Source organism: Tyto alba, unplaced genomic scaffold, assembly GCF_018691265.1.
Source record: "Tyto alba isolate M040663 unplaced genomic scaffold, T.alba_DEE_v4.0 Super-Scaffold_5, whole genome shotgun sequence".
NCBI lineage: Eukaryota > Metazoa > Chordata > Aves > Strigiformes > Tytonidae > Tyto > Tyto alba.
This window is the reverse complement of record NW_024881326.1, coordinates 13,290,177-13,304,451: the sequence shown is the minus strand read 5'-3', so window position 1 is coordinate 13,304,451 and position 14,275 is coordinate 13,290,177. Positions and strand designations below refer to the sequence as shown.

The 14,275-nt window shown below is 47.5% G+C and overlaps 1 protein-coding gene across 1 annotated transcript in view; it reads right to left on the bottom strand.

The window, feature by feature from the left end:
• Window positions 1-353: 353 nt before the first annotated feature.
• AR (androgen receptor) overlaps window positions 354-14,275 on the bottom strand; it is a 58,726-nt gene continuing 44,804 nt past the window's right edge. The window contains exons 5-8 of the mRNA XM_032996115.2: window positions 10,230-10,374; window positions 9,233-9,363; window positions 8,531-8,688; window positions 354-7,519 (exon numbers count right to left, since the gene is read on the bottom strand). Coding sequence (XP_032852006.2) covers window positions 7,364-7,519; window positions 8,531-8,688; window positions 9,233-9,363; window positions 10,230-10,374 — 590 coding nt within the window. The 3' untranslated portion in view covers window positions 354-7,363. The remainder of the gene's footprint in view (window positions 7,520-8,530; window positions 8,689-9,232; window positions 9,364-10,229; window positions 10,375-14,275) is intronic.

Sequence of the window (14,275 nt, the reverse complement as noted above, 5' to 3'; positions counted from 1 at the left end):
GATGACTAAACATGACACTGCTCTACCTGGGCAAGGCTTTTTGTGCTGCTAACTACATTTTACTTTCAGCTTGTGGGGTATTGGTACACGTACTGCTGCTGTGCAATTATACACCAGACATTGCCAGCTATTTATGGACTGATGAAGGATTATTTTTTTTTCCGAGCTCTTTGGTTTGTTTCACAGCGAATAAAATCTTGACCCTGTGCAGTATTCACATCTGTGCCTTGAATTAAAAAGTGCACCGATAAGCAGTCTTTTTTATTACTTAGAGATCACAGGTCAATTTTATAAAGAAGTTCCAGCAGAATGGATTTACAACTGCTCATAAAGATACTGAAAACAACAACAAAGAGAGGAGGACACTGGCCTTTATTAGCTCCTTGCTTTGAGAAATACATTAATCAAATGAAATTCAATTTAAAAGACCCAGAGAGGCATATATGAAAGGATTAGTCAATTGATGCCTAAATGAATTAACAGTTCAGACATTTGATTAATAGCAAAATCTGACTGTGGAAAATAGCCTATGAATGACCCAACATACAGCCTCATCCACTGAAAAACGACCCACTTATTCCTGGCATCGTCAATAGCTAATATTCATCACACTGGATAACATTTTTCATGCACATAACTGAAACAAAAGCCAATTACACGCCTAGAGCAGCGTTCCAACAAACAAGATTCTGCCTTTATTGTACTTAGAACAACAACAGGTTTTAAGATTACAAAAAAGAGCTGAACACCAAGCGTGAAGGTCTGCCCTGTGGCACAGCACAAGCTGAGGTCTTGCATGGGACACAAGCATGGACGAAAACAGTCAAAAAGTGAGTATTTTAATTTCCCCTAGTGTAGTGTCATTGATTTTGTCTTTATCCCAGATGTCAGACAGGCTTCTCTTTGTTTACGAGAATAAACGTCCCTCAGTCCCATATTGTGACTTCTGAGTCATGGATATCTCGTGTTCATCTTCCACTGCTTCTCGCTGGCCAAGGCAGCGGATGTCACTGCTCTCCAGTCTTGACGGCGTCACAACATTGTAGGTCTCTATTTTCCTTACTCAGTGTATTCAATTCCAATTCGGAAAAAAAAAAAAAAAAAAAAAAAAAAGGAGCAGTGCCAACAAACCAACTAATGTCCTTCTCTAGAAGCAGAATTTGGCCTCAGGTGTTATTAATTCAGGGAAAATGCTGCCATTTCTGAAAGGTGACTGAAAAAGCCTATAGCATTGCAACCGTAACACAATTGCAACCATAATAAAATTATATGTGTATGCTTTGACCTCATTGTACATCTTGCAGAGGATAAAGGTTCTCAACACAGCAGCAAAGTCCCACCGAGACAGGGCAAAGGATTTTCCCATGTCATGCGCAAGAAGTTGAAAGCTTGGCCCTCGCCTTGGAACCAGGCCTAGGGAAATAACCACATTATTGTACCTGAAAGTCTTTCTGTCCAGTCTGTAAGATACTTGTTCTTTTTCCTTTGGTCATCCTGCAGTGTTTGCTTTATGACTTTACTCAGCTGTGGTGAAACAAGCAATCGCAGAGACATTATGCATTGTTACTTTCATGAATATATCTGTGGGCTGGGAGTCTTCCACAGGCAAAAAGGCACCAGCAATGAGCTTTTTGGCTTATTACAAAGAAAATAAAATATATCAATATAGAGAACTCTTTTTATTACAGAGACATGTTAACAAATAAAAACAGCATTAAATTGCCACAGAACACAAAATACCCGGCACAGAGAGCAGCTTATTATAAATTTGCTGTGGTCTTACGTGTGGTGCAGATATTTACTTTTTGAGTCACAAGTGCAGGTTCCCCTGCCATTTTAAAAGGGAACAGAGCAAAAGTCCCTCCAGGTGAGCGGTCGTGGGTGGGCGCTGGGGGGGCTGCAGCCCAGGCCACTCTCCCCCCATCCCACGCCGTCCCCCCCCCAAACAGGCTGGAGACCCCCGCCTGTGGCGGGGCTGCCGGGCCATGCCCAGACCTGCAGCAGATTTCCATCCCCGCTGCCCCAGTGCCAGCCCCACCGGCGCCAGCACCCGCTGCCTGTGCCCCCACCCCACCGGCACCCCACGCAGCTGCCAGCTTCCAGGTACTCCGTCATTTGAGAGGGGGCACCGGGACGTGACAGGGCAGAGCGTGACTCGGCCAGTCAATACGGTACAAGAAGGGATTGCTGTGCCTCTAAAAGTCTGCTTTGAAACAGTTAGAAAACAGCTACCACGCTGTAATTCCAGGGTTCTGCCCTAAAGTGCAAGGACACTTTGTGCAGTCAAAGAGGGCAGAAATAAAGGACACTCTGTCATCCCCCCCAAGTGCAAATACTATCCCCGTCTAACCAGAAGCAGCTACAAGAAAGCTGGAGAAGCAGATCCTGACACCAGACTGTGTCAGCGTATGCTTCATTCATGCCATGAAAGAACGGACCTTTGAAAATTGGAAAGTACCTAACCAGAAAAAATTATTAAATCAAAAGTGTCCGTTAATATTGGCACATACTGACTCATCTCCCAAGGAATATTTAGTTGCAATCAGTGTGCAATCAGAAAAGAAACTCTCTTAGAGCATTAAATAGGTATCTTTAGCAATATAAATTGGGGCATGCCTTTTAAATTTTGTACATAACTATATACATGTTTAACATATGTTATTGAAACATCTACGGAGAGAGATCAGTAAGTGGAGCAACAGCCACACGTAGCAGGGAGCTGCAGGGACAGCCTGTGTTGGCAAGTGACTCAGCGAGGGAGGCCAGCTCTTCCAGTGGTGCTGCCGGCGACACCTCAGGTACCACCTCAGCATCCCTGCGGACCACGGCAGCGAGCCCACCAGCACTGCACAGGCCACAGCAAGTGTGAAACCAGCGCTGGTGGTACGGGCGGCGAGCGGGCCGCCCGCCCTCCGCAGGGCTGGCTCACTTGGTACCGGCCTCGCCGCGCGCCGTGTGCGGTGCCCGTGGCTCAAACTCCGGTTTTCCTGAAGCAAAGCGCAAAGGGCCTTTTGACTTCTACGGGAACAGTGCTCAGATGCTGCCAGGCTCTCCAGAACCATTCACACAGTCTCGCCAAGCGGAGTAGCTCTCGCCCTTGCTAAGTGGAGCTCCCTGGTGATGGTGGCCGGGGCTGGCTGGCGCCTGCTGGGGGAAGGTGGGCGATGGAAGGTCTGTGGCCACTGGCCCAGGAACGCTGCCTGCTTGGGCACACACCTGCGCTGCACCATCTGGCTCACTTCTTCTGGCATCACGTAGGATTAAGGGTTCCTTCTGCGCTAACTAAAAGCAACCTCATCTTGCACCCTTCATCTCACAAGATTGCACCCTTCTGTGCAAAAACGCTGCCTCCCAGGCTGACACCAATGCACATGTAGCTTGTTTCCCATGTGCTGCCTTGGGCAGGAGCTGACGGTCTGAGCTGTGACCCAGATTAAGTCAGCACAAAAGCCCACCCACTTCCTAGATAACCCAGAGAAGAGCCAGCGAGACCACAGGGGACGTGGAAGTGGTCTGCTCCCTGGCACCGCGAGTCAGCGACACCAAGGGTGTCCCCTCTCCTGGGGCTTGGCCGTCCCGAAGGAAGCCTCAGGGACAGCTTCTACATGACTGTGAAAATGGTGACATTCTCTTTGCTTTATTAAAGCAGACGTGGACAAGAAAACGCAGAAGAAAACACAAAGTACAAAGATATATGTCAGGACCTGGACTTTGGTATTTCTTAAGCCTCTTTTTTTCCCCAGTTCCTGCAGCAGCCCATGAAAATAAACAAGGAAACAGTGTTAACTCCTCCCCAGCAAAAACACACACAGGTGCTGGTGAACCCCCATCCTCCACTCATCCCTCTAATAACAACATAAAAAGTCAAATTATGAATTAAAAAGTCGCAGAAGTTTACTTTGAGGTGGAAAAGACAGTGACCATAACCCCACTGCCCCACTCATGTGCAGAGGGACTCGGGGGGCTTGTTGGCTGGGGGTACTTCACACAAGCTCCTAGTCCCTTCTGGAAGGATACGCCATTGGAAAGGCAACATACACGTGAGTGGCACACATCTGGCAGATGACACACAGGTAATATCCCCTTCTAAACCATTTTTCATTTGCACTATGCTTCCAGAAGCAAATCAGTGTATGCAAATCCCTATTAAGTTTGATTTCTTCTCAATCTCCCAGCAGAAAAGTACCCAGCAGGATACCTCCACACTCATTAACTAATAAAAACTTTACTGACATGAGCTTGTGCAAAATACAAAGCTCTCCAAGGAAGCTATTCAGCTTGCTCATAAACATCCTCCTGTTGATGACAGAGAACAGGGCATTACCCGCCCAGGCCATTGTACTCTTCTGCTAATAGCCAGAAAATGGTCAAGAAGAGAGGAATGCACCAGCAGGACTTCTTTGCTGGTTAATTTGCAAATACTAGTAGATCATATCAACACTTAAAATGCTTGCAGCCCTCTAAAATAGGAAAAGCTACTGAGAACACCATCCTGTTGGCTGGCATTCAGGAAGGATGTCTACGGATTCTGTTGCCACCTCCATGAGGGGATTTCAGGAGGAACAGCATGATCAGAGCCGAATGTAGCAGGGGAGGAAAACTCATCAAAAACAACTGTAAAGAAAGATCTCCCCCTTTGATAGTTTTGGGTTTTTTCCCTACTCCTTCCCTTAATGAAAATCCCATAGCATGACTGAAAAGTATCAAGAAATTAAGTGTTTGTTTTACTGAGAGTTGGCAAAGAACCCAATCGTACCATAAGGCCATTTGCCTGATGAGCTTACGGTGAGGCTCAGCTCATTAGCAGCAGCATTAGCACGCCTTCCTCCGTGACACGCACATGGCAATCAACTGGCCTAAACCTAATTCCCTTCACTTCTAAAGACATCTGACAGGCACGAGTCGCTGGTATTATTCAGGGGGAACACAGTGTGATGTGACGCATGTGTCTGATCAGGCTCAGCTCTCCAGACTCCAGCATCTGCTTTGTGCTTGTGGTGTCTCTGTGCCAGAGGCCACACCAGTGCCCTGGGTGGGCACAGCACCCTGAGTGGGCACAGCGCCCTGTGGGCGGGCACAGAGATCTGGGTGGGCACAGTGCCCTGGGTGGGCACACAGATCTGGGTGGGCACAGCGCCCTGGGTGGGCACACAGATCTGGGTGGATACAGTGCCCTGGGTGGGCACACAGATCTGGGTGGATACAGTGCCCTGGGTGGGCACACAGTTCTGGGTGGGCACAGTGCCCTGGGTGGGCACACAGATCTGGGTGGATACAGTGCCCTGGGTGGGCACACAGATCTGGGTGGGCACACAGATCTGGGTGGGCACAGTGCCCTGGGTGGGCACACAGATCTGGGTGGATACAGTGCCCTGGGTGGGCACACAGTTCTGGGTGGGCACAGTGCCCTGGGCGGGCACAGAGATCTGGGTGGGCACAGCGCCCTGGGTGGGCACACAGATCTGGGTGGGCACACAGATCTGGGTGGATACAGTGCCCTGGGTGGGCACACAGATCTGAGTGGGCACAGTGCCCTGGGTGGGCACAGCTCTGCCACAAGCTCCGCTCCGTACCACAGCAGCAAAGCCACCACCTGCCAACGAACCGCGTGTGGCAAGGCGCAGGCTTGCTGTTCACCTGCTCCAGCAGAAGGACCCCTTGTAGATGTCTGTGTGGGTAAAGCCGGATGGTGTCGCGGCCCCTGGTGAGAAGCATTACCTTGGCAAGAGCTTGTACGCACACCGTGCTCGCTGGCATCCCTGGCCGGGTCTGACCGGGTGGCTTTGGTGGGCTCGTGGCTGTGTGGGAAGGGGGGAACTAAAATACCACGGGGAGCACAGGCTCGGCCACTTTGTGGAAAGTGGAGCCCATCAAATAAATCTGAACACAGGTGTTGAGTGGGCCTGCATTTCTTTCTCAACTTGAGGTGTGAAACAGAGTCAAGCCAACACTTACGCCTGACAAACCAAGCCTGCTTTTCTCAGATATTCCTGACTGCTGGGGGCCATGCTGTTTGCTGGCCGTGGCTCGGGAGCCCCTGTTAGCCAGGGCCCGTTTATCCATCCTCACGGCAGAGCTGCAGCCTGTGCTGCGTCGGCCGGGGTGCGGGCTGTGCCACCGCCATGCTCCGTGGGGCTGCTGGGGGCAGGCACTGCGCCTGGGCTGCAATCAACCACTGCAATTAGCGGGAGCCACGCGCACCACTCGGGAGGGCAGAGGGTCTCCCAAAGGACGGGATTAACAGCGAGAACCCCGTGGCCTCGCAGGTCCTGCAGATCCCAGCCCCGCTGCTTCGCTCCCAGGGTTCTGCTGGCATCAGAAAGAATAGTTGGGACAAATGGAAAAATAAGTTGTGTAGCTGGAAACCTGGGGTCTGCGGGCACAGAGCAGAGCTGCTGAGGGGCTGGGCGGGAGGGTGCCTGTGGGAGGAGGGCAGAGCGTGAGGTCTGAGGGCGTCAGGCACTTGTGGAGGTGGGTACGGCTGTGTCGGAGGAGCAGCAGCTGCCAAGGACGGGAATGTAGCTGCTGAGCACCTGGCTGTCTGCGGGGCAGGCTGAGATCCAGCTTCACCGGCCGTACGAGAGACATCCCAGGTGGAAAACAGTAGCCATCCGCCATTTGGGGGGATTTCCGAAGGTCATCCTCCTCTCCAGCGCTTCTGGTGACAATCCTGTAATGCTCCACCAGCTAACACGAACACTCGCATGCTGTGGGACCAGGGGTGATGGTGGGGGGGTGCTGACGGGAGCAGACCCCTCAACGGCTGTGCGGCAGCTTTCTGACCCAGCAGCAGGACCCGTAAATTCATCAGGCTGCAAATTTGTCTCGTCCCCCCAACTCATCTCTGTTTCTCTACTGCAATATTTTAATTCATCTGCTTCCCAGCACCATAATGCAAATAAAAAGTCTCAAAGGAGGCCAGTAAAGTAACCCACACCCAGAATTATAGGTTCAACCAGCATCTTGTCTTGCTCTGTTTTTTTTTAAAAAAAAAAACTACTGAACAACTGCTGGCATTTCTCATGATCTCTCATGGCCATGGGCCACTAAAAGTCACTGCAGAAAACACACAAACGAGAGAGCGTAGATACGGTGCCACTGCCACCATGCCACAGTCCCCTGTCCCAGCACAGCAAGCCAGCCAAATCTAGGCAGAAGCCATGGCAGGTACGTCAGTTCAGAGGTACCTCAGGAAAAAGAGAAATCTCAGGAATCCCAGCAGGTAGTTGTTTGTAACTGTCCATCTTGGCACACCGCCTCTGTAGAGGGGATTCCCCAAGGCACTGCAGTACAGTAGTGCAGAAATAACAGGCAGGAGATGGCTGAAAAGGGGGTGACAGAACTGGGAGGTCCCTCTGGAAGATCACTGTGCGTGGAAGTAGATAGGCTTGACTTTTCCAGACAGGATCTTGGGAACCTGCACAGAGATGATCTCAGCCATCATTTCAGGGTAGTCCACACTCACCATATGAGCCTTAATTAAGAGGTCAAATGTAAACTGATGCAGATCCTTGGCAATCTGGGAAAGGAAGAAAGTTTGTTAAATGAGAAGTCCTTGGTCAGCAATTTCTCCAGGAAAATACCAAGCAGATGTTAGCAGGCACAGCAGGCCAGGGCTGGACCTTGCTGCAGTGGGACCTGCTTTGCTCTCTGGCCATCGCTGCCTTGCTGGCAGGTCTCAGATGGCAGGTATGCGTCCTGAGGATGAGCGAGGGAACTACCCAGCCTGGGAGCATGTAGGGTATCTTGCCATGGTCCTTCACACTCAGACATTAGAGTCCCACAAAAATGGGGATGTATAGAAAAAAAAAAGCACTTTCTTACCCCTACAGAAACTCATCTTACTGTGTACAGATCCTGCTGACTTCACTTACTAAGAATTACTTTTTGCCTGTAGATATACAACTGTATGAGCATAGAGCTGAGCCCCGGGAAAGACGAAAGGTCTAGCTCACGTTTCACCAGTACAACCTTAAGTCACAAACAGAATTTGTTTTCACTGCTGTAATCAGAGAAGACTCATAGGGGACACTGAAAATTTGAGCTGTTCTGCTAGGTTGATGATGGAAAAGTATTGTCTACAAAGAGCTTTTTATTGCTAAAAACGGAAACCCAAAAACCCAAGTACAAGAGTGGTTACTGCAGGGAGGGACAGACACTGATAACTTTCACTCCCTCAGTAGAGTTAGCATCTGTCTTTTCTCTGTCACTTCCCCTGGAAGCACACTGCAATAACTGTCCTTGCAAAGGTGTGCCAAGAGCTGAAAAACAAACCACAATCACAGGATCATCAAACAGCCCAGGCTGGAAGGGACCTTGAAAGGTCACCCAGACCAACCCTCCCTGGGAAAGGGAGCCTGGATGAGACTATCTAGTGTCCTGTCCAATCACATCTTGAAAACCTCCAGTGATGGGGACTACCAGGACCCTGGGGAGGTTGTTCCAGTGAATGATTGCTTTCACTGGAAAAAGTTTCTTTCTTACATCATTTCTTATGTGTATAGATAGATATTTCAGTGTCCTCTCTTACAGGATGCACGGAGTCCAGGACCTTGGTGAGCTGGTAAAATCGCCGAGAGCAGGAGGTAGGGTTCTTCCTCTTGCAAGCAATGATACGGTCAAGTTCCTTAATGTAATTCATCCGAAGTTCATCAAAGAGCTTCTGGTTCTTCAGGCCATCCACTGGAACTGGGTGGAATATGGGAAGGAAACAGTAAGAGTTGCCCAGAGAGTGGAGAGAATTAAAGAGGAAAGCTGAAGAAGTGGTCAGTGCAGACCTAGGAGGAAAGATCTGCCGACCAGCTCTGCTTCTGCTATGGCCCCCACTCTGATCAGCTTGTTGGAGTACTGCTAAACCAAGGACCCTTGTTCAGCACTCATTAAAAAGGAGAGGCAGCATAACAAACCGCAGCGCTACTTTCCTGCTCAGTAGCTGATGCTCGGAGGTCCCCACGATGACAGCAGTCAGGCTGAGGAGCAACCTGCCGCAGAAGCTGCATGGCAGAAATGCTGTGCTGGGCAGAGGTGGGGTGGGATAGCTGCAGCGGGGCTGGGTAGTCGCACCCTTATGCTTGGCAGCTGGTTGTCTGAGCAGCTCCAATCGAAGCTGCGAGGAGAACGGCCACAGCCATCCCTTGGGACGTAGGCACAGGGAAAGCACCAGATACCTCTAGGGAAATATGGTGTATAGCAACTGGAGGAGATCTGTTGAGGGAAGGATGTGAGTACTTACTAATACTGAAGAAGAGTAGAGCCTTCATACAGAGAAACTCCTGGGGTGTGATCTGAAGCCACCCGAACTCCTGAGAGAGGTGCCGCATCCTGACACACTGGCTGTACATTCGGGATTTGTGCATCCGGTACCTGGCAGGGCAAGACACATAAGCTACGGCAAGAAGACCACAGTGTCACCTCTGTGATGAGTGGGGGAGGACACACTGCCTGACCTAGAAATCCCAGCCTTGCTGGGCACATCCCCGCTGCCAGGAACCTCAGCTCTGTCTCGGGGGATGCTGGCAGCAATAGCCCAGCATGCAGGAGAGGAATGTTTTCCAAAATGTACGTGTGTAATCCTCTTTGTCTGGAAACGGATGACTATCTGGGATTTGCAGGGTTCATTTGACCCTTTGCCTTCCTGAAAAATGACTGCAATGATTCACCAAATGTGGCTATCTGTGAGGGATACAAAGCTGAGCTCGGGGCTTTCATAGAGAAGGTGTGGCTTTGATTCCTGCTGTGCTTACTCTTGGTTCTAAGTCTCCTACTTTAGTGTCAACAAACCATTCCCAACTCTAAGCTGAAGGTACATCAGAGAGAACCCATCAGGAACTTACAGTAAATGTTTGTTTCTGTTTTTGCTCAGTCCAACTGACCAATCAAGCTGAAAATACGAACTCAAATCCCTTAAAAAAAAAGCAGGTCTGTTTGGACCAGCCCCTCGCACCCAGCACCAGAACTTGCTGCTGCCCTAATGGAACTCGAACCCAAGGCTGAGGGAAAAGGAAGAAGGACCAGGAGAGACACAGCAGCTCTCCTTATTCTCCTGAAGATCACTGCAGAGCAATTAGAGGGGAAAAGCAGGGCCCTCCTATACTTTGTTGGTCTGAAAGCACAATTACCCAAGCTGTACATGAGCAGATGGGAAAGCAAATTCCTTGCCTTGTTCTCATTTCCCACCTAGTCTGACCCAGACAGAGCACAATATTAGATTGTTGACATTCCGCACTTACTCATTGAAGACCAAATCTGGAGCGAAGTAAAGCATCCTGGAATTTACATTGGTGAAAGATCTCCAACCCATAGCAAAAACCATAAGGCCCATCCAAGAGTACTGGATTATTGACATCTGGTCATCCACATGCAGATTGCGAAATCCTATTAAAAAATGAGAGAGGGATATCACAAATTAATATTGAATTCCTGCAGTTACCAGGACTGTTTTCATGCAGGCTCCAGCTCTCACAGATGCGCAGCCGGGTGACACGATTCGGTGACTCCCTGAAGTCCTGGCAGGATAATACATCCTACTCAGGGTGCTGAGCAGGTCCAGCTCCCCCAGCACCAGGCTGGCCCTGCCACTGCCCCCATTTCTAGCACTAATTAGACACCCTGACCGACCGAGTCTTACTGTGCTGCATGCTCTGCAGTCATGGCATAACCCTCAAGTCTCTGCTGCAAAGCATTCACAGTTACCATGAGACAGTATGTCAAAAGTGAGTGAAATAAACAGCCACTGAGGATCTGTTTCGTTTGTTTTGCTAACAGAAATAAATCTGCTGAAGGGAAGAAGGAGCCCAGCAGCAATACAATTAATCAGATAACATTCTCCAGACACTGAGACAGAAACAAGCTCTCATTAACCAACTACCTCCTTTGGTGTAATTCTGGCACTCAAGGAAATAAGCCAAAAAACTTCTTTCCTTTTCAACCCATTAGGACTTCACCAAATTTAAGTAAATGGATTTTAATGTATAATGCTCAGAACCAGCAAGTAACCCCAAGGCCTCAACACGCAGTTAAAAGAATGCTCCGGTTTCTGTGTTAAATATGCAATGCATTAATCTAATGACTACAAAAATTAATGTGAAAACCTCTGCTGAATCACAAGCTAAACAAAAATATCAATTACATTCAAATTAATACTCCCAGATGGTGGTTCACAGTTAAATCCCAGGCAAGTTTACAACACACGCAAAAACATCACTTCCAACACTATACTTTTTTCCATACACTTGTAAGTAGTCAAACGTAACCTGGTTTCAAGAAAATCATATGTTATTTCATTAAAATATTAAAGCGATTCTAACATCTCCAGTGTATAATTATAATCCATTGAGGCAAGCATGTGTCTCTTGCCTGAGAAGCTGTCAACTGCAAATGAGCACAAGCCATGTTTTATTGCTGACTAAACTTGCTTCACATTTGTACATTGTCCTTTCAGCTTGCATATCACCGGATTAAGAATCCAAAGCTTGCGCACAAGCAGTGTCATACTGAACCTGAACCAGTGATTTCCATCTGGAGGGCTCTGAGCTCTCAGCTGAACATGAACCTTCTTGCAGCCAGAGTGAAACTTCTTAACTGCACACAAGTACAGACAAGGCAACTCAAAGATGTAATAAAATCAGTCATACTCCTCTCTAGGACATGTCTAAGTTAGATTTTCATATTTAATTACAGTACTGCATGCTATAAAATAACTTTCTATTCAGTAAATTTGGTCACAGATTAATTCACCATCTAGAAAAACCTAAGTCATTCACAGTGACTTCTTCCTTGAATTTCTTCCTGTTCCATACTTGCTACTGTTCTCTTTGCTGGCCTAGACTTTCTGAAAAGATTGGAAAAAGTGGAGTTACTTGAAGAGGAGCCATGCTGCTGAACCCTGCAGTTGAAACTTTGCAGTGAGTTGCCAACGAGATGGTGCAGGGAACACTCCCACACTGGCACCAAGTGATGAGGAGGAACATTTCGTCTGTCTGCTACACACTCATCCACACACACCCCCCCCCCCCCCAAACCCATAAAGTTGGTTTTTTTCCCCTTACTTAAATTGCTTTTTGAAGGAAAAAAATGTATCTTGTCCTCTGTGGGAATTAGCAGATGAAGCTCTATTAAAAAACATAGCAAACACAAAAGACCAGATCAAACGGAAGACTGACGGCCAAAACTACTTCTGTAGTTTGAAGGAAGCTCTGGAGAAAGCTCAGCAGAGCCCTCCTGCCAGGACGGCAAGGATGCACACCCCACCATGCTCGAGCAAAGGAGGTCCCCTGGAAAGACACTCTTAACCACGCAGACAAGAAAATCCTGTGAATACAAACATATTTATGAGAGCAAATGCTTTGTCTTCAGAAGAGATGCAAGAATTTCCCAATGAGAAGTTGAGCCCAGGAGGTGTTTTAGGGCCAGAAATGAACTGCAGGCCAAGGCATGATGGAGAGGATGAGGTGAGGGAGGAAGAAAGCAAACCGGAGGTCTCTGACATTTGGCTTCCCTCGTGCCTATATCCTGGGAGTGAGGCCCAGATATCCCACCACTGAAGAGGAAAACCCATATCCTGTAAGTGGCTTGGAGACAGAAAACATACCCATGAGCAGTGAACGCTGTGAAATATAACCCTAATTCTCACAAGTGATTCACCCCCCTTTTGCTGGGCTCAGTATCAATAGGATGAAGCCCTTGGAAGCACCAACATCTATGGCAGCACCTCCTCATGCTCCACACCCCACTGCGATGCTCCAAGCACTGCCTGTACCCCCACAAACCAGAGCCCGTACCCCACAAACCAGCGCCAAGGCCGCCCATTCTCCTCTGGGACTGCCCTTCCCTTAACCACCCAGCATCAGCTTTTCAGTGCATTTCTGAAAGTGTTTGTTGCATCTAATCTTTGCTATGAGAAGGGGTTTGGTGCACTTATTCATTACCCTGTAATTATGTTCCCTAAAAAAATAATATTTGCACAAGGTTTATCAGTGTTTAAGGAAAGGTATTTGAATGCAACAGTTTTGCTGTTACAGGACTTAATGTTTGCTTTCTGCTTGTCCACAAAAAGTTCTAGAAACACAGTGGCTGGCTTTTCTAAAAGGATCGAATCACTGCTTCCAGTTTCCAAGCTGAAATGCCTTGAAAAAAAATTGATTTTCAGAAACCAGATACCTATCATTTCCTGGAAACCTTCCCACTCCAGGCATCTTAGATGATGCATGGCCACAATCACTGTAAAATAAAAGAAATACAAACCTAATGCCACAATATATTGTTAAATTTTTAGTATTGGTATTGTTTGAAGAGACTCAAATGAAGATACCTTCTACAAAAGGAAATCATAGCAAAAGTAAAATTAAATTTACTGATGACTTGAAAAAGATTAATGCGTAACATTTTTCTCGTGATTGATCTTAAAGCAGTATAGTTTGGAAATAAATTCTTTATCTTCTCTCTTGATGAACTGCTGTGCCAGAATGGTATCTTCCTAAGAGATCAGCAACAGAACACCTCACATGCAACCATAAAGTAGCAATTCTAATATAAACAAATATTTATTTTATATCTGGAAATTTTATTGTCCAGGGAATGGAAAAAGATGCACCATTAATTGTATCCTTACAGTCAAAGGGTGAGTTAGATATATCATAAAGCAGTATATTTGAAACAGAAAAACAAGCAAGCAAGCAATGGCCTGGAACAAACCCTAACTTAAGGGCAAGTACACAGGGATTTTGCAATAGCTCTAATAAATAGGTCCATCTCCCATGATACCAGGTGGAGCATTTGACCTGATCACATGGACACTGAGTTGCTAAAAACACAAAGGGTGTTCATCTGCCTTGCTGGCAGCAGAGCCGCAGCCTGCCCATGCCTCGCCACTGCTCTGCGGTGAAGCAGCCCTTCCCCCTACACTCACAGTCCCGTTATTTTTTATAGACTGATTTCCTAAAAGCTTCAGGAATGAACTGAAGACTTTTCATTTGGTGTCAGAGAAAATTATCTTTAAACTAACGTGTTTGAGTGCTGATCTAAATTAACTGTAACACCTTTACTGAATTTATGTATATGGAAAAGGGAAAATACATACTCCTTCCACTTACCCTGAAGTGGACAGATTTTATGGATTTAATCAGATTTTTTAATTCTGTGTTTCAGCAGCTTTCTTGGCAAGCTGTGGTGATTTAATCTTCCTTTTCCAGGGAAACCACAGTTTGATTCTACCTTTTCGTATACAGAATTTCAATTGCAAAATTTCTAAAGGGCCATACATTACATTTTCACCACT